The sequence below is a fragment of the Anarhichas minor genome, unplaced genomic scaffold (assembly GCF_050575085.1).
Source record: "Anarhichas minor isolate MPS153535 unplaced genomic scaffold, ASM5057508v1 ptg000003l, whole genome shotgun sequence".
In the NCBI taxonomy this organism is placed as follows: domain Eukaryota; kingdom Metazoa; phylum Chordata; class Actinopteri; order Perciformes; family Anarhichadidae; genus Anarhichas; species Anarhichas minor.
The window spans coordinates 17,686,009-17,704,153 of record NW_027466449.1 but is presented as its reverse complement, the minus strand read 5'-3'; the positions used below and the strand labels follow the sequence as shown (position 1 = coordinate 17,704,153).

The 18,145-nt window shown below is 44.7% G+C and overlaps 1 protein-coding gene across 1 annotated transcript in view; it reads left to right on the top strand.

The window, feature by feature from the left end:
* Positions 1-18,145, top strand: part of nkain4 (sodium/potassium transporting ATPase interacting 4) — a 45,817-nt gene that overhangs the window by 23,819 nt on the left and 3,853 nt on the right. The window contains exons 5-6 of the mRNA XM_076092354.1: positions 1,854-2,054; positions 12,707-12,767. Of these exons, the coding sequence (XP_075948469.1) occupies positions 1,854-2,054; positions 12,707-12,767 (262 nt within the window). The remainder of the gene's footprint in view (positions 1-1,853; positions 2,055-12,706; positions 12,768-18,145) is intronic.

The window sequence follows — 18,145 nt, the reverse complement described above, 5'->3', positions numbered from 1 at the left end:
GACACTGATGTGGTACAGCTAAAGAAGTTATGAAACTTTCCCCTGGAAAGTCTATCGGCTCAGCCTAGATCGGGTTCACATACTGGTAACATGTCTCATGGGCATTAGGCATGTCTTATGTCAATGAACGTCCCGTTCTGAAGTCTATGAGAAAATGACTCTACTTCTCTCTTGATGTATTACCTCAGTAAACATTGTAAACATGAGTTTATGGTCTCAATCTCTAGTTTCAAGTCTTCTTCAATACAGCATGATGTTCATTTAGTACATTATGGTCCATTTAGAGTCAAACAGACCATAAAGCAGGGGATGCTTTAGGGCGGGGCTAGCTTGTGATTGGCAGGCCGCTACCAGAGCCGTCTCTCCGTCACTCCTCCACGGTCCAATCCAAATACTGTAACTTCCATTGCCGAACTTAAGGCTTCAAAACTGTAGTCCACAAAACAATGGGTTACATCCACTTCTTATATACAGTCTATGGGTACGACTATTAAAAGGCTGGTTCACCCCAGTCTATTATATACCTCTGTTGGTGTCTCGCCATGCAGATGTTTTTAGTTTTATTTGCCCTGGTTCTCGAAAGTTCTGCCTCCACCACAATAGAGTTGAGGAGGATAGACAAAAAAAACATACTTTAAAAAACATACTCAACAGCAAAATCTCTCTCCTGAAACAATGACCCTGTTACTCTGGATGAACCACAAAACACAGTGTCAACAGTTTTCAGAGGGCTTATTCATTCACTAGGAAGTAGTCCCAAAGAAAACTGTTGACTTTGAAGTCCGTGGATTATCCTAAGGAAGCGACACATTGTTCCTGCAAAGAAACATTGCTGTTTTGACTTTTTCAAAGCTTTAAGCACAATCAATACAATTCCTTTCAGCTCAAACATAAGGGGTGACTGCAGGTTTACCAAAGGGGCAAATAAAACCAAAAATACCTACATGTCTAGACACAGCTCATGGTAAGTAAGAAAATGTGTTTTTATTCATGCTAGCTGCATGTCATCTAGGGATGGCAACAGGGGTCGGTCTATCACTTTGATCCAGATGGAAATATCTCAACAACTATCAGACGGATTGCCATGAAATGTCATCCAGTCATGGTCCCAAGAGGATGAATCCTAATGACTTGGATCTCCTGACTTTTACCTGTAGTTTGTGGTTTATGGTGACAGTGTTTCAGTTAAACTATTGGATGGACTTTGAGCATGTTAGCATGCTGACGTTAGCATTTAGCTCAAAGCACTGCTGTTCCTAAATGCAGACTAAGCCAGACTTAACAAGTTGAGATGCGAGACTGGAGTCGAGAGACGACTTGTATGACCGGATTGTTTCACAAGTAGCCAGTTTACGAGCTAATTATAGACCAATAAAAAGCTACACCATGATAGATGATAGCCGGTGGGTTCCAAGATTACATTTCAGCCAATGCGTTCCTCCCTTTTCATTTTGCTCTCCAATATGAACTGTTTACCTGCATTCAACCAAAGCCTGCTCCAACGTGATTGGTCAATTCTACTTGGACTACAAACAGAAACCAGAACGCTCCAAATACCAAAATTGTCTCCCTTTGTCTACAAATACTGCATATGAAGGCAGTTTATCATACCGTTTATTTATCATACAGTTTAAAGGTACAGCGCACATGAAACACATTGTGTATGTATAAAACATAATGTTTAATGTATTGTTGTTTATCGTAGCGATCTCTAATCGCAAGTGTCCAAAGAAAAGCCCTCTGCCTCTTGTACAACATCACCAGCCCTAGGTTTTCCTCATAAAGAATACATGGATGTACATCATAAGTAATGAATAGAGTCCAAGTAAAGAAGTTTTTTTCCTCCTTTTCAGGACAGCGATCTGCTGACATTCAACATCTCCGCCCATCACTCTTGGTGGAGCGAACACGGGCCGGGCTGCGTGAGGAGAGAGATGCCTCAGGCCCCGGGGGTCCACACCACGGAGAGCCACTCCTACATCACGGTCATGGGCTGCCTCATGGACTACCAGTACATCGAGGTCGTGCACAGCGGCACGCAGATTCTCGTCGCTGTGAGTATACAGGCTCTCACCGACATTATTCACACGTCGTGTTACGGGAACTCATTATATTACGCATCTGACACCGGCGGCGGCCTCGCTCGCTGTGGGATTCACGTACGTGAGAGGCGATGGAGAGGAAGGTGATCTTTTTTTGTTTTGCCCTTTCAAGCACTTTTCTCCGTATACTTCCACGGCGGCCTGTTATTTTGTCTATGGCAGCCTCCCCTTCCTCCGCTCCGGTCACTGAATGAAAAATTGATCAGTTGTTTTGTCTGGCTGAGGCTCAGACCTGCCAGCTGCTAACAGGCTACTCAAACACTGGAAGGACTGTTATTGTCCTCTTTACACAGCACCGTGTACGCACATCCTGCCAGCATGCACATTTGCACACCCCCATGTATGAGAGACTAAACCTGACATTGGACGGAGGCCAGGGCGTTCTTTTTGTTGCCAGCCCAGCAGGCACTTGGGTTCAGAGATGCACATTACACACATTTACTCACAGTAGCATTCACTTACACACACTTTGACTCCATTTCAATGAACACAAACACATCCAGAGCTATTTACCCACTCCTTTACGCTTTAATACATACAGAGAGAGAGAGAGAGAGAGAGAGAGAGAGAGAGAGAGAGAGAGAGAGAGCTAATACACAGCAGGTTCATCAGCATTCAGTGGGTCAGGCTACACCCACACGACTACGTTTTTGTCTTCAAACGGCTTTTTAAAAATATATTAAAAGAATCTTCGTCCAGAGGAGCGTTCTACCGCCGTTTCTTAAATAATCTCCATCCATGCCGCCACGCCTGAAAACACCTATCACATGACATTCACGGGGCATTCGCGTACCGGTTGCAAAGCGCTCAAATAATAGCTCGCCTGATGCGCATGTCGGCAGTAGTAGCATTATAAAATGAAGAATTTAGCTGTTAGCATTGTGAACGAGATCAGCAACACTTGTAATTTATGATTCGTGTTGAAATGAACCAATGGTAGTCGGGGCTGATGTTGTTTATTATTATGAGGTGATGGTGGCGTGACGATATCAGGGAAGGACACGTCATGACTGATGAAGCTTAGTTTTAGGGAGGTGCTCAGAGCTTTTTTAGACTTGAAACAGTTTTTACATGTCTTAGTATTTCACAAAGAAGGCCAATCCTTTATTTAGATGCTCTAGAAACAGGAGGTCCTAAAAATCTACATTTGAGTGAATATTGTGCAGCCAATTCACATTGTTTACAGTATTTTCAACCTTTGTCTCTTTATGGAGGTTGGTTTGTGGCGGTTTGGCGGTTACACTCGTTGTCTTCTTGCTTCTTCACTGGTACGTTTTGTTTGTGTCAGCGTTTTCAAAGGTCACTGTTTCTGCCCGTCCAGACTACGACGCAACCCCCGGAGTTTTCAAACTAAAACGACGGCAGCAGCCGTTTCAAACGTCTCTGTTTTAGGAGTATTAATGCGTTTTAAAAAACGTAGTCGTGTGGATGTAGCCTTGGAGTCCTGTTGGTTCTCATTCTTACCGTCTAATCTTGAATCTTAATTCACACCTGGGAGAGCACAGTGAATGCAGTTAGCGACATGGCACATTAGAATACCATCAGAGGGACCCAGCGTTGAGAAGCACTGAATTGTACCACTCATCCCATCAGCCCCGTGGAGAAGAGGTAATAGAACGTCTGACCTCGCGTTACAGCCTCGGCTCTCTCACTGAACATCATTAGCCCCCCGCACTATAGCCAGTGAATTGGTTCATTCCTCGCCTCACATGGACTTTTACTCCTCCACAGGAGATGGCAACACGTCTTTCTTTTTTTTTTTTTGCTTGCATTTTTACATGTTATTGTCCAACCAAGCGTGCAACAGCATCTCCGTGAGAACGGCTCCCGGGAAATTGGTGCTGAAATCCCGGCGTAATAAATGGCATCGCTTTCCTCGCACCTTCACTTCCTCTCAGGCTAAAAGCGGAGCGCTGCTCAGGAAAATAGAGTCCTTAGAGATGTCCGCTCTTGTTTCGGTTTGTCCTTTTTCCTTCTCTGGGGAAAAGGAAAGACTCGAAGACAGAGATGAAGGAATGAAAGAAAAGGATGAGAAGAAAAGTGGGGTGTCCCTTTGTCTTTGTTCAAGGGCGCCGCGAGAGGCCATTAAATATTTAGTCTGGACTCCAGAGAGCGTGTTTCATTAGGGTGAAAAATGTGGATCCATTGGCCAGTAATGGAGGCGTCACCATCCGTCATCTATCTGCTCAGATTCATCATGAGCTCGGAGGAAGCCGTTCAGAAGGGAAGTCAGCGCTGTGTTGTTCAGGCTGCATTCAGTCAGAGAGTAACTCACAGGTTTAAAGGATGAGCTCGAGGTGGAGGCAACCTTTTCAAACTGGGATGATGTATTATTCATTGCTTCAGGAACATTTTGCTCCGTCTCTGCCTTTTATATTCTTTGTTGGCTTCACTGAGACCCAACTCACCCATCCGTCCCACAGCACATATTGTTATTGAATGGCTTCTTTCTGCGCCGGCGACAGCAGAGGCTGAAGGCGTCATGTTTTCAGGTTGTCCGTCCGTCCGTCCGTCCGTCCGTCTATTCGTTTGTTCGTTCGGCCCGTTTCTTGTGAGCGTCGTTTCTCAGGAACGCCCGCAGGGTATTTCTTCCAATTTGGCACAAATGTCCACCTGGACTCAAGGTTTGACTGAAAACTTAATGGTGAAAGATCACTTTATCTTTACAAAACACACTTTTCCCCATAACTCAAGAATTCATATGCAAATTATTGCAATTTCACACAAACGTCTAATAGGATAACATGATGAAGTGGTGACATTTTGGACAGAAGTGGATGTAAAGTATAACTTGACTGGTTGACGGAGGCATGAAACCGTGAGGCGATAATTATATATATTAATATTCAATAATAAGGACTGATTTCCCTGTCAGTGTAGTCAGCAGAAAATCAACACACACACACACACACACACACACACACACACCTCTCTCTGTCCTCCCGTGATCCTGTCTTCTTTTCTTTTTCTTCTTCGTCGTCAAATAAAACAGTCGAGTGTGAGAAGACGTCTCCGGTGAGATGGAGGGTAGTTGTGGAGGAGAAAGAAGAAAAACAAAAATGTGCAAGGTGTGATGTTCAGTTTACATCTGTGTCGACACAACTCTCACACACTAAAGGGAGCGGTGAGAGATGTCGAGGGGTTGTCAGAGTTGCTGAGCTTCTCATAAAATGCACACACACAGATATATCATTTAGTGTAGCTTATTGCTGCCACAGGCAATGCTTTTTTTCCGTTGCCTCTCTTTTCCTTGGGAACCTGCATTGGGAGGATTTGTGTGGTAGTTGATAATGGGAGGAACGGCGGCCTGCGTCATTCTCTCGCTCCATTGCTCGTTGGAAACTATTTTTTATTGTTTCATCTATTTCCTCTTCCCGTCTCCTTTTCCTGCGCAGATCTCACACCGCTTCACCCTCATGTCAATCAAACTCCCACCAACGCGCTTGTCCTTCTCTTCTGCCACTTTTTTCTCTGGAGCTTAGGCGTCTCTCTCTCATGTCAGTCTGCGGTCTGTGTTGAAGTGCAGCTTGTTTAATATACCAGGGGAGTGTGTGTGTGTGTGTGTGTGTGTGGGGGGGGGGGGGGGTATATATCGGGGGTCCGCTCGGCTCTCCTTTAGGTTTGGGTGTGTGTTCCGTCGTCGTTCAGGTTCACTCAGTTCAGCGGCATGAGAAACATCATGGCCTCCCCCCTCACTCATCCAAAAGGTCAGGGGGCTCGCTTTGATAAGTCCATTAGTCCAACTCTCAAGCTGAACAACCATCACCACTGTGGGGGAATATGTGTGTTTCTGTTTTTGTGCTGCATGGGGAGCCAACTGGAGGGATCTTTGATGTGATTCCTATTTGAAGCGCAGTAATTTGTCCGGAATCAGTAAAAAAAAAGTGTAATAATAGCATTAAGCACCTCTGCAATATGTCAGCGCTGACATCACATCGTAACTGCTCTGTGAGTTTCACAGCATCTCCTTCAAAGGATTATAAAGATCCAAGGATTAAAAGACTTGATGATGCAGTAGTCAGCAGTTATTACGGCTGTTGGCTGCTGCCAATATATATATATGTATGTATATATATATATATATATATATGTATGTATGTATATATATGTATATATGTATATATATGTATATATATATATACATATATGTATATATATGTATATATATATGTATATATATATATGTATATATATATATCGGGCTACTCGCAGTTCATGACTTCCCGCCATTGAACTTCAAAGGCCGTCTCCACCAAGAGCTTTAATTGTTAATCTGTTTTTTCAGGGGCATGCATTTTGCTCAGATTAATTTTACTCCAATATTTGGTCTTTTTAAACTCTGAGAGTAGGCAAGAGGAAGAAATGGGAACAGAGGAGAACTTAAAAGTGAAAAACAAGCAACATTAAAGAAGTAAAACTTCTCCAGCGGCATGTTTGCTTTTCCTTTTTGCTTGTTGAGTGCGTACTCGTTTTATTTATCTTCCTGATTCGCATTTCCACAGCTCGGCTCTACTCAACTCGCCTCGCTCTTTTGTTTTGCTTTTCAATCGGCAAAGGTTGTGGATAGCACCTATTACTTTTTTTGGTGCCATCTCGGTCGAGGTTCCAAGCGAGCTGAGTCGATACTAGAAGGTGGAATTTCTAGCGCGACGCGGGACATCCTGCACAAACACACCATTTTTAAATAGCCAAGCTATTTACCGTCGATATTTGTTCATTCATTTGACCCACATTTAAAAACACAAAACTACGCCATGCAATTGACAAAATCCAGACGTTCCTCTGTTTGGTTGCATATGAAAGGATCCATATACGATGATCAGCTAATAATCCCGCCTACACTGAGTTGGAACTATCTGAAAACGGAATAGAGATCATAACCAAGAGTGAGCCGAGGCGATCCATGCCGAGGAAGTCAGACCTCCCTCGTCTAAAATCCTCTGCATGAGGCTGCACGGGACAAACAAGCAGTGTTTTCTTTCCTCATACAGCTTTTTTATTCCTGCATGTGCAGCCTCTTGTGTCTGTGTGTCGTGTGTTTGTTTGTTTTTTGTTTACATCAGCGTGCTGTTATTTGATGTGGCAGATGCAAATCAGCACCACAGAGACACTGATCGACCCCATGTGGTCCTGTAAGCTGTATAGATCTGTGTTTGTGGATGGGGGGGGGGGGGGGGGGGCTGGTAGAAGAGAACAGGTGGATGTGGTCTCGGCAGTCCCTTTCTCATCATGTCATTAAACATGCAGCTGCTCACTCACACACGTCTGATTTTGTGCAGAGAAGCCTGTGTAATTAACCCACTAGACATCTGCACCACCCCTCTTCCTCTCTCTCTCTTTCTGCTCCTCCTCTCTCCCGTGTGATGCATTTTACCTACAAATTCCTTTCATCATCGTGCACCCGGTGACTTTCCTCCTGACGCTGAGCCACAATCAATAGTGTGTTAATGAGCTCGTAGACCGACTCAGATATCCGTCACTGCACACACACGTGTGGACAGGCCTGTCGGCTGTGGAAAGCAGGCGTCTCTAAATTCATATCAACAGACAGATACAGGGCTGCAACCAACAATTATTATCATTATTGATTCATCTTGATTCTTTTTTCAACTCCTATATTAGTACCCTCGAACACATCTGAAAATAAAATACTTTACAGAATGCCATCATCCAGCACCACCAGCAGCTTCAGCTCAAACTTATGTTACATCTTTTCATTTTCAATTAACGAAAGTGACGTCGTGTGACTGTCGACATTCAGGTTGTGCGAGGCAGACAGCTTTTTTTTGTGGTGCTTTTCACTATTCAAATATATGTTCAAATTTAGACTATTTGTTGACAGCCCTAGTGTTCAAGTAGCCTGTTTCCACACGGCTTTACTATTTGTAACCTGCTCCCTCAAGGTGCAACAGTAACACAAATAGTAAAGTTACTGTTGTGACAGGCGAATGTTCCTCTCCTCAACTAATGTCAACTGATTATTTCATGTAATTATTTTAGAATGCATGTAGCTATAAAATGCAAACTTAAACAACTTTCTCCGGTGCGAGGGAGCTACGTAACATCTGGTTACCGTTATTGTTGCTGGTACTGGTAATATTTCCGCCCTGCTCTCGTCCACTCACACAACATCCGGTTTGCCGTCTACTGTCGGCCTGATTCCATGTGAATGCAGCATTAGTCTCGTCGCTCAATGACTGACTTAGACAATCAATCCATTATCGAAATTGTTGATTCATTGTCTGACAATCAACCAATCGATCTACTTATTGGTCAGGGCTACACAGAGAACATTTTAAATTGATTGAGATTGAAAAGGATGTCAGTCTTTACACCTGTGCAGTGAGCGAGACTGTTTTTTTTCCCCTTTATCCAACTTGACTGTAAACCTGATTTTATTGCAGTTATAACTGAGAAGAGTGCAACAGATTCACGTCTAGCAGACTGATGTTTGTAAGTGTGCATCGTCGTAGGTGATCACGCGTCTTTCTGGACCGGCACATTCAGTATACACCTGACCTCCATTAGCCTATGCAAATAAGTAACCTTCCTTTTTAGCTCGGCAGCTGGCATTCTTCTCACACACACGCACACACACACACACACACACACAAACGTTTGGGCCTTGCCCTTCTTTTAGCCCCTCATTATCGGAGAGAGGAAACAAGGATAGTGCTGAACTATCACAAATACCTCCTTTCGTTTCCTCTGCCACATGGTAAATAGTACATGAAGGCCCACTGGAGGACAGCTTTGCTTTTGATGTTTTCTCAGATCTAGAGCTGAACTTTTCGTGCCCCGGTTGCCTTCCTCGGACTCTACTTACTGCTCGACAAACAAAACTAAAAAAAAGGACACAGATAGAGAAGCGGAGATTTGCAGATTGTGGAGTGACAGTGATGTGGAGACTTGTGTTTAAAAAGTGACTGACTTAAAGGGAAAAGTGCAGAGTGCAAGGAAAAAAAGATGATTGGCAGCTAAATGAGTTGGCTTTAGTTCGGCACGTCCTCACAGGCAGACTGACATCAAGCCTCAGAGGACGTGCGGGGGCTTTATGAGCTTAATTAATTTGACATCAATCTCTAAAATGATCCCTGAACTCCAGAAGTGACAGTAGGAAGTCAAAGGACTGCTGTGTGAGAGGATTTATGAGCGTGATTATTTAATATGCGAGGATATTTAAGTGGAATTGTCACTTGTTATTGAGGACACTGACCTATATTGGCTAAGGACAGCAATGCCTCCAACAAAAAGCCACCAAGTGTTCACTTCTGATCTTATTAGCTCCCTGTACATCACACTAAATGTACCGTGGCCATAGGAGAGGGAACTAGAAGACGGGGATACATTATAGTCCATCTCCATGCAGCGTCCAGACTCTCTTGCTGTCAGCGGTTATCAGTCGAGGCGTGAGAAATGACTGATTTCCCATTACTTGCTCCCAAGGTTTGGCATTCACTGATTGAAGGTATGACATTTCTGGTGTGTTGGATTTGTCTACTCACAACTGCTGTTTATGAGTGTGCAATGAGGCTAAGAGGAACTGCAGTATGTCCGTGGTGTTATGAGCTTTTTATCCTCGGGGCAATAGCTTGTCTGTAGATAGAAAACGGCCTTTATGTTGTTTCTTTCATCCTCGCCTCAACATCTTTGTGCTTTCCCTGACGACATTTCTTGAATCAAAACATGGGTAGGAAGTGAGAGCTTAGTTCTTTCTCCCCCTCCTTTTTCTCTTTCATTCATATACAGACGGGTTACAAATTCACTGAATGGTTTGATGATTAGGGAAATTGTGTGAGTCATATTCCATCACCTATAGGACATTTTGGACGAGCGTGTTACTGAGTGTTCAGACCATAAACAGAAGTGTGCAGATCACCGCCTGCTGTATAGTGTGACTGAATGAATACAACCCCCGGTCTAGACACTAACGGGCTGTAAGGCGTCTTAAAACACACCATTCAAACTCAAAAACAAGCGGCGATGTATGCAGGCAATCGGCTCTAAGTCATCGTATAAGACGACAATCTTACCAAAGACAAAATAAGCAGTGGCTGAGTTGCGGTGGTGTACTCAGCAGTGTGTGTGTACTGGTAGTTCTGTTAGCTGTTAGCAGTTAGCTAAACACACCCTACAAAACAATACAAGTGAGCCGCAGAGCAGCGGCCGAGAGGTACGCAGCAGTGTGTGTAGCTGTTAGCGGTTAGCCAAACGCACCGTACAAAACAAGGCAGCAGTGTGTGTAGCTGTTAGCTGTTAGCCATACGCACCGTACAAAACAAGGCAGCAGTGTGTGTAGCTGTTAGCTGTTAGCCAAACGCACCGTACAAAACAACGCAGCAGTGTGTGTAGCTGTTAGCTGTTAGCCAAACGCACCGTACAAAACAAGGCAGCAGTGTGTGTAGCTGTTAGCTGTTAGCCAAACGCACCGTACAAAACAACGCAGCAGTGTGTGTAGCTGTTAGCTGTTAGCCAAACGCACCGTACAAAACACGTTTTTTTCTAGATCTGGCCACAAAAAGGGTCAATTGCATGGTAACGTTTGACTGGAGAGGTTTCAATACTACTTAGTACTTCGGTCGATACCTTAAAAGTACCATGTACTGATACCTTAAAAGGTATCATGTACTGATACCCAGCACTAATGACAAGTTGTATTGCAGCTGTTCTGGCAGCTTGTGGAGCCCCAACACCTTATTAACACGCTTAATGTTGTGTTTTCCCTTAATCTGTCACCCATCTGTACGTATGCTACACAAACACTCTGCACAGCCTCCTCTGCTGTGACAGATTGGCTTTACGATGTCTGACTCCATTCCAGACCACAGCAGTGATCAGAGCCCTTTAGGGAAATGAAACAATCGTTTACTCATGCATCAATATTAACTCGTACGAGCGCACCGCTTTTACAGGAGAAACACACAGACAGACACGATGCGGTTGAAAACAGGGTGCGCCCCCCTGCTGTTAACACCATCTTGTGTTTGACACCGGCTTTATACATATGCTAATTCCCCTCCATTTCACTGCCACTGTAATGGATGGGGTGAGACCAGCAATTAGATTCTAGAGAGAGGAAACGGAGCGAGAGACAAGAGTTATGTGTGTCTTATCTAGCCCACACAGAGACCGACCCCGTTCCCTTCTCCACTAGACACCACACCTGCGTTTCATTTATAAATAAAACATTTAATCTACATCTGGATGAACTTCAATAAAGGCCGAATATCTTATGTGAGTGAAAAACAGGAATAAAAACCCTGAATGGTGGAGATGAAAGACCTGGAGACTGCACGCCGTCTTTGTTCCTCTTATAATTACGTGGGCCAAGTTAAGTTATAGGTTGAATAAATGTTATATAAATAGCCACCGTCGCAGACAGCCAGTCCGTTCCCTTTGGGTTTTGTGTTTGTGTACCCAGTGTGCGAGGAGGGCAGCGTGCCCAACGCTGTCTTTAATTGGCATGGCGGAGAGCCAAATGATGGATGGCTGGCCCGGGTGGAGAGAGACCGTCTCTCAGAGTGTCTGTCTCTCACTGAGTCTGTTTCCGTGTCGATGACAGCCATCTGCCAGTCCCACGGGCTATTCTCAGCGCTGTTTGCCCACATGTGCATCAGCGTACAGTGAGTCTGTGCTCTCGCTCCGTTGCTTTCTGGTGTGTTTGTGCATGTGAGCTACTACTGTATGTGTAAGAGCCAACAATGACGATACAGTAAAGCAGCACTGACATTTTATCACCTTTTTAAGTAGCTTTATTTACACATACTCAGCGTCCTTGTTTCTGGACACATGCTGTATGCAAATCCAATTTGTTCTTTGTTCAGCTCTGTTTTTGACTCCTGATGGATGTACGTGGCTCTTTAGTAGTTAAATGCTCCACTATGTTTACCACCTAGTCTCATTGATGCTGTCGGGATTTAATGAGAATTTCAACGAAAATATGAATATGTTTTTGAAGAAGTTACTAACCCTGCCTTCAGGGTGAGGTCAATACGAGCGAACCCTTCCACTTTACTCATAATTATTTGTTCCAAATTATATTATAAATATATAGATTACAGCTGCTTATAATTATTTCCATTTTTAATGAATGTGTTCATTTTATATATAAATTTTGTCTCTAAAATGTCTGAAAATAGTGAAAAATGTCCATCAAAATGTTCCAGAACACGAGGTGACGTCTTCATGTTGCTCGTTTTGTCTGACTCACAGTAAAAACCTATTAATATAATATTATTAATATTCACCTCACGTTGTTGTATAACAGAGAAAAGCAGCACGTTTCAGAAGCTGGAACCTGTTACATGTTTGACAACTTGAGCTTGATAGTAACATGGAACGAACAGCTGACAACAATTACTTCATCATTAAAATGAATCTCAGTCAGTTTTCTGTCGGATAATCAACGGAACGTTTGAGCTCGAGTGTTGCACAGCGTTGCATCACATGGTCCCCCAAAAAGATCGAGGCTGCATCATCAAAAAAACTCGCTCCTTTCCAGATGTTCTGTGTATGTTCTTTTTTCTTGCCAATCAAAGCAGCTGTTTATCAGCCGCCAGCTCGGTGAAGTCTAACATCTCTCTCGTTTGCTTGTGTGTTCACAGCTCCTGGGCTTCGTGTACGCCTGTTATGTTGTCAGCGCCATCACCGAGGAGGAGGACAGCTGTGAGTCGCTTAACCTCACCCCCTCACACACACACACACACACACACACACACACACACACACACACACACACACATTCTTGAAACAGATCATTGCAGCAATTAATGAATCACTCTCAGAACCACTCACGCAGATGTGACGGAAAACTCAAGAATTGAGGAATACAGGGCCACGTCTTTCTATTCTTTTCCTATCTTTACCTCCCACTATCACCGCTCCAGCTCTCCCCTGTCTCCCTCCTCTGTCCTCCCCCACGCCAGCTGGGCCCTCTCTCTCTCTCTCTCTCTCTCCCTCCAGAACCAAAGGAACCATGTGTTCCCTCTCCACACCTCCTTCAGCCCATTCTTCTCCCTTTCTCTTTCACGTGTCCAGTCGTCTGTGTGGTCCTCGCTGTTGTTGCAAACCTTTCTTTCATGTACTCGGGGCTTTCACTTCTCTCACTTTCTTCTCCCCATGCACCCCCTTGTTTGTCGCTCCAGCTGTCTGTTGCTGGCTCGGGCGGGTGTTTTTTTACACCGCAGGAGTGCACCTCCCCCACTCTCCTCTCGACACGCACACACCTTCCCTCCTCATGCTCTTGCAGCTTGTCAAACATGCACATGCTTCCTCCGAAGTGGCTCAGTCTGTGCAGTTGACTCGGCCTTTTCCTGTCCTGCATGAAGCAGGCAGAGAGAGAGAAAAGGGTGTGTGAACAGGCGACATGAGATATTAGAGAAGGAGAAACCAGAGATGAACCCTTGTGATAAATGACCCAGCTGCTGTGACCTCATAGGACGCAGGGTCAGAGGTTCTCGCTCGATGTCGGACAATCAGAGGGCAGGAAACATTTGATCTAAGGGTTAGCGGCGGTCGTAAATATCTGATTAGCACCGCAGTAACTCTCCGGGACGCATAGCGATGTCCACATGCATGAGAGTCTGCCTCGTATTTTTCCCTTCTGAATATTAACCCTGAACGCTGTGTGAGGATTAGCTGAGATTAAATAGGTTTCTCAATACGGTTATAAAACAAAACGTTCCTTCTTTTGTAAATTTAGCTGTTAGTGTCGACTTCCTTTGTTTTATTTGACCCCTCAACACGCGTCTTGCGCTCTCATTGGTTGCAGTTTCCCGACAGGTCACATATTTATGCATCGAAGAGCCGCTCGTCTCACATCTTTGAACAGCGAACGCCAAATTTGCATCTGATCTGTGACTTTTGCTGGGAAGCTCCGAAAACTAGCGGCGAGTGGAAAATCAGAGCCAAAATCGTGTAGTTTGAAAGACGCTAGACGTGTGGAAGGGCCTCTTCAACATGACTGTGTGTGTCTGGAGGAGATGAGCTAAACCATCAGTTAAAAAACACCGACACAGAGAGCAGAGGAGAGAAGCAGCGTGACCCGTAAATTAGTGGCATAGTTTATTCTCGTTCATACAGCTTAGATGCTGGGAAAAAACAACGCTTATGATACTAGGGGAAACCTTGATTTTCATAAATTGCTTCCACATTTTGGCAAAAACCAAATGTGCCTTGTTTCACCGCAGATTCCATTTTTATCATCACATTCCGTGAAGCTGTCTGTGTTTTCTACATCGCGGAAATCACAGGCCCCTACATACTGTTCGTGCTTGTCAGAGTACTAATTGTGAAGTAGCTGGAGCCTGGCTGTAATCAATCCCAGACACCCAAACTCTCACTTTGATTTGAACACGGCGTAATGCACAAAGCACTACACGCACTAATTTCATGTCAAACCTGCAGACTCTTGTAATTTGAGGGGAACTTGTGACGTGGTGCCCGTGTTCCTGCAGACGAGCGCTGCAGAAATCCAGGCAGTTCTGTGGTGGTCACATACCAGAGATTCAGCGGCTGTGAGCGGTTAGCATCACCACCCCCGGCTCTGGGCAGTACCACTTAATCACCAGTCGACCCTAAATAATCCCTGGAGGGCAACACCACCTCAGCACGAGTCAAGTCAACTAAACTAAACTACGCTTTTGTTTCTTTGTGACATTTGAGCTTTGTTCACCGCCCCGTGTGGCACAGATTGTGTTTGTTTGAAAAGTGGATGGCCATTCACCCACACACACACGCACACACACACACACACAAAAACAGCGGTAACACTATCAAAAGAGCAATAAGGAAAGGTTGGTTCACAAAAAAAAGGGTCAATGGTGAAAACAAAACATGGTGGGATTTTTATGAGTTTTAATTATCTGGCGGCTCTTCTCTGATTCAGGAGTAAAACTCTGCCACGAAAGCTTCCAACCGCTCACTCTTTGTTATTGTAATCAGCCTTTTGCCTGCTCACACACACACACACACACACACACAAACTTGTTCAGAGACAGGTGCGCACACACACACACACACACGCAGACACCAGCTCCACCACTCTCATTTGATGTGTAGATTAAAGCGTGTTTCTGTGCCTCAGCACCTCTCCTCCTACTCAGAACTTCCTCTTCTCTTCACTCGCTTCATTCCTGTTCCTCGCATTCTCCACACTAAGATGGAATAATCACATACGAGAGTCCAATTGTTGTAAGAAATCTCCGCCGCTCTCCGTCTCGTTTCCCGTCTCTGGCTTTCGAAGCTTTAATGAGGTGTGCTTGTAAAAAAAAGTTAGAGGTCCCTGGTCCCTCGTTTTATCAGCCTCATTAAGCGCCTCGTCGGTCAATAACTTCCACAGTTGATTGCGCCTCGGCAAGAGAAGAAAGGTAGGGAAGAATCCTCAGGAGGGACAGAAAGAGAGAGGGTGAGACCGGAAGAGGAGCATGGACGGGGGAGAGCAGAGGGAGGTGTTCGTCAGGAGCGAGGTTGGAAGAGGAGACGGGTCATTATGCCGAAACAAACAACACGAGACAAGATGAGCTTCTCGTGAATGAGGAGATAAGACAGGAATTCCTCTCACGCCGAGCACTCTCTCACTCTCAGGGGAGACGGGTGAGATAGATTTGAGTGCTCAGGCTTGCGTAAAGAATAGCGGGGTGAAACACACACACCCGTGCACGCACACACACACACACACACACACACACACACACACACACACACACACACACACACACTCACAGGAAGACACAATGGGCAGAATAGAAAGCATCATACAACATCAGCTCAGGGTTTGGACTGGCTTTCAGGCTTTATTACTCATACAGTTGTGTGTGTGTGTGTGTGTGTGTGTGTGTGTGTGTGTGTGTGTGTGTGATCTCCCATTTGATTTGACATCCTCTCACGTTAAAAGTGCATATGTATATTCACACACTCATGCATACCTTTACACTGAATGTATTTGTGTGTGTTACCTGACTGTGCAGGACTGACTGAATGTTGGAGTGTAGATATTTGTGTGCGTGTGCGTGTGTGAATTGGTTCCACAGAGTTATCGGTGGTGAGCAGACACAGCGACTGAGCGAGTGGTGGGGAAAATCCTCTTTGTAAAGTAGGTCATGGAGTTAGAAGCCGAGCGCCGGGATAAGCTCGCTTTAGCATGTCTGCTAATTATGCTGCCGCCCTCTGTGCTGAGTCACATCCCCAGAAAATCCTCCACAGCAGAATGAGACGCTGAAGGGATGCGAGAGCGTGTAGGTGGCAGCGTATTCTCCAGTTGGAAAAGAGTGAAAAAGGTCAAAACATCCACAAAAAAAGTCTTGTCACCCCGATTTACCCCAAAATGTTATCTTCAAGTTGAACATTCAGAGATTGACCATTTTGACAGTTTCTGTTTGACGGTCGTTTATAAGGTCCAAGTCAAGAAGCTGTGATTGACAGGTCGCTACCAGAGACGTATACGGCGCCTCTACGTCACTCCTCCTCAGTCCAGATATGGTCACTTCCATTCACTGGTTGCAAAAAGCCAAGATGGCGACGGCCAAAACGTCGAACTAGAGGCTAAAAAACGGCAGTCCACAAACAGATGGGCGACGTCACAAAGACCACGTCCGCTTCTTATATACAGTCTTTGGTCCTATTGTGACGTTGGCTCACTGTCATAACATCCTGGGACACTTGAATGGAACTCTGATATTTTTTAATTATTCTGCAAAATATATCCACATTGAAGTAGTTGTTACTTGTAAACTCTGGAAATTAGCACTGCAACTACCAGTTCATTTCAACGTTAATAATCGATCATCAAAATATTTGCCCAACAATAAGCACAGTGGCAGAATTGTCTGTATTCGTCACATGAAACATATTCCAGAGGTTCTCCTGGCCTGTGTTTGCCTGGAACCTTTCTCCTCCCTGCATGGATGATTAACTTTCAACACACTCTCATTCAAACACACCTGAAGTTTTCATATGCAGAATAACGGAGGATAAAACCGCCTTTAAAGTCAATGAGTAGCCTGCATTGCAGTGATGGCTGTGTAACGGTGTGTGAGGACAGAGACGTAGTACTGCAGAGTGGATCAAACCATGAGGAGCTCCTTTAAATAGTGTGTGTGTGTGTGTGTGTGTGTATGTGTGTGTGTGTGTGTGTGTGTGTGTGTGTGTGAGACACAGAGAGAGAGAACAATTCTTGCCCTTTATCTCTGTCTTTAGCCTCTTTCACACCCTGAACCACAGACTGTATACAGGAAGTGGACGTAGTCACCGTGACGTCACTCATTGTTTTGTGGACTCGAGGTTTGAAACCTCAAGTTTGACATTTGGCCGTCGCCATCTTGGTTTCGTGCAACCAGAAGAGATACAAGAGGGTGGAGCTAAGTACAACTGAACGTAGAATTAAACATTTTTAGACGTCAAAAATGATTACAATTAACTTTTATCAAGTGAAAACACACTTTCAAAGGTTTAAAGTTTGAAGACGAAATCTACCAGACCGGACAACGCCGTGGTAGCGACCTGTCAATCACAAGGTAGCCCCGCCCTAAAGCATACTGCATGATCTTGCAGGTCTTCGTAAAGAAAAACAAACATCCGAGACGCAAGAAGACGGGTCGTTTACGCGAAGACGCCAACGAAAATGTCCAACTGTGGAGAGATTTGTGAACTCCCGTCGTTAAGGGCCAACGCCGAAACGTCAGACAAATTCAAGAGAATCTGTTGCTTCTGAACAACTTACGGACAGGCTACTTGATCATGCTGTGATCTGCATCATGTCCTGCTTCCTGCACGCTCTACTGAGACTCAGACACCCCGCCTAAAACAAACAAGAGTGTTTCCAGAAGGAGAAAACATTGTTCATGTGAGAAAACATCTTGATCTTCCCCACACTCACAAACCCTGTTTTTCCCGACTGGTCTTTCCCCCTTTATCTCTGTGCCTGTGTTTTCATTTCACTGTGAGCTCGCCAGCCCTTCACACACACACACACACACACACCCACACACACACACACACACACACACACATATGAAGTGATTGTCAGCTTCTCTCCTGGTTCGGCT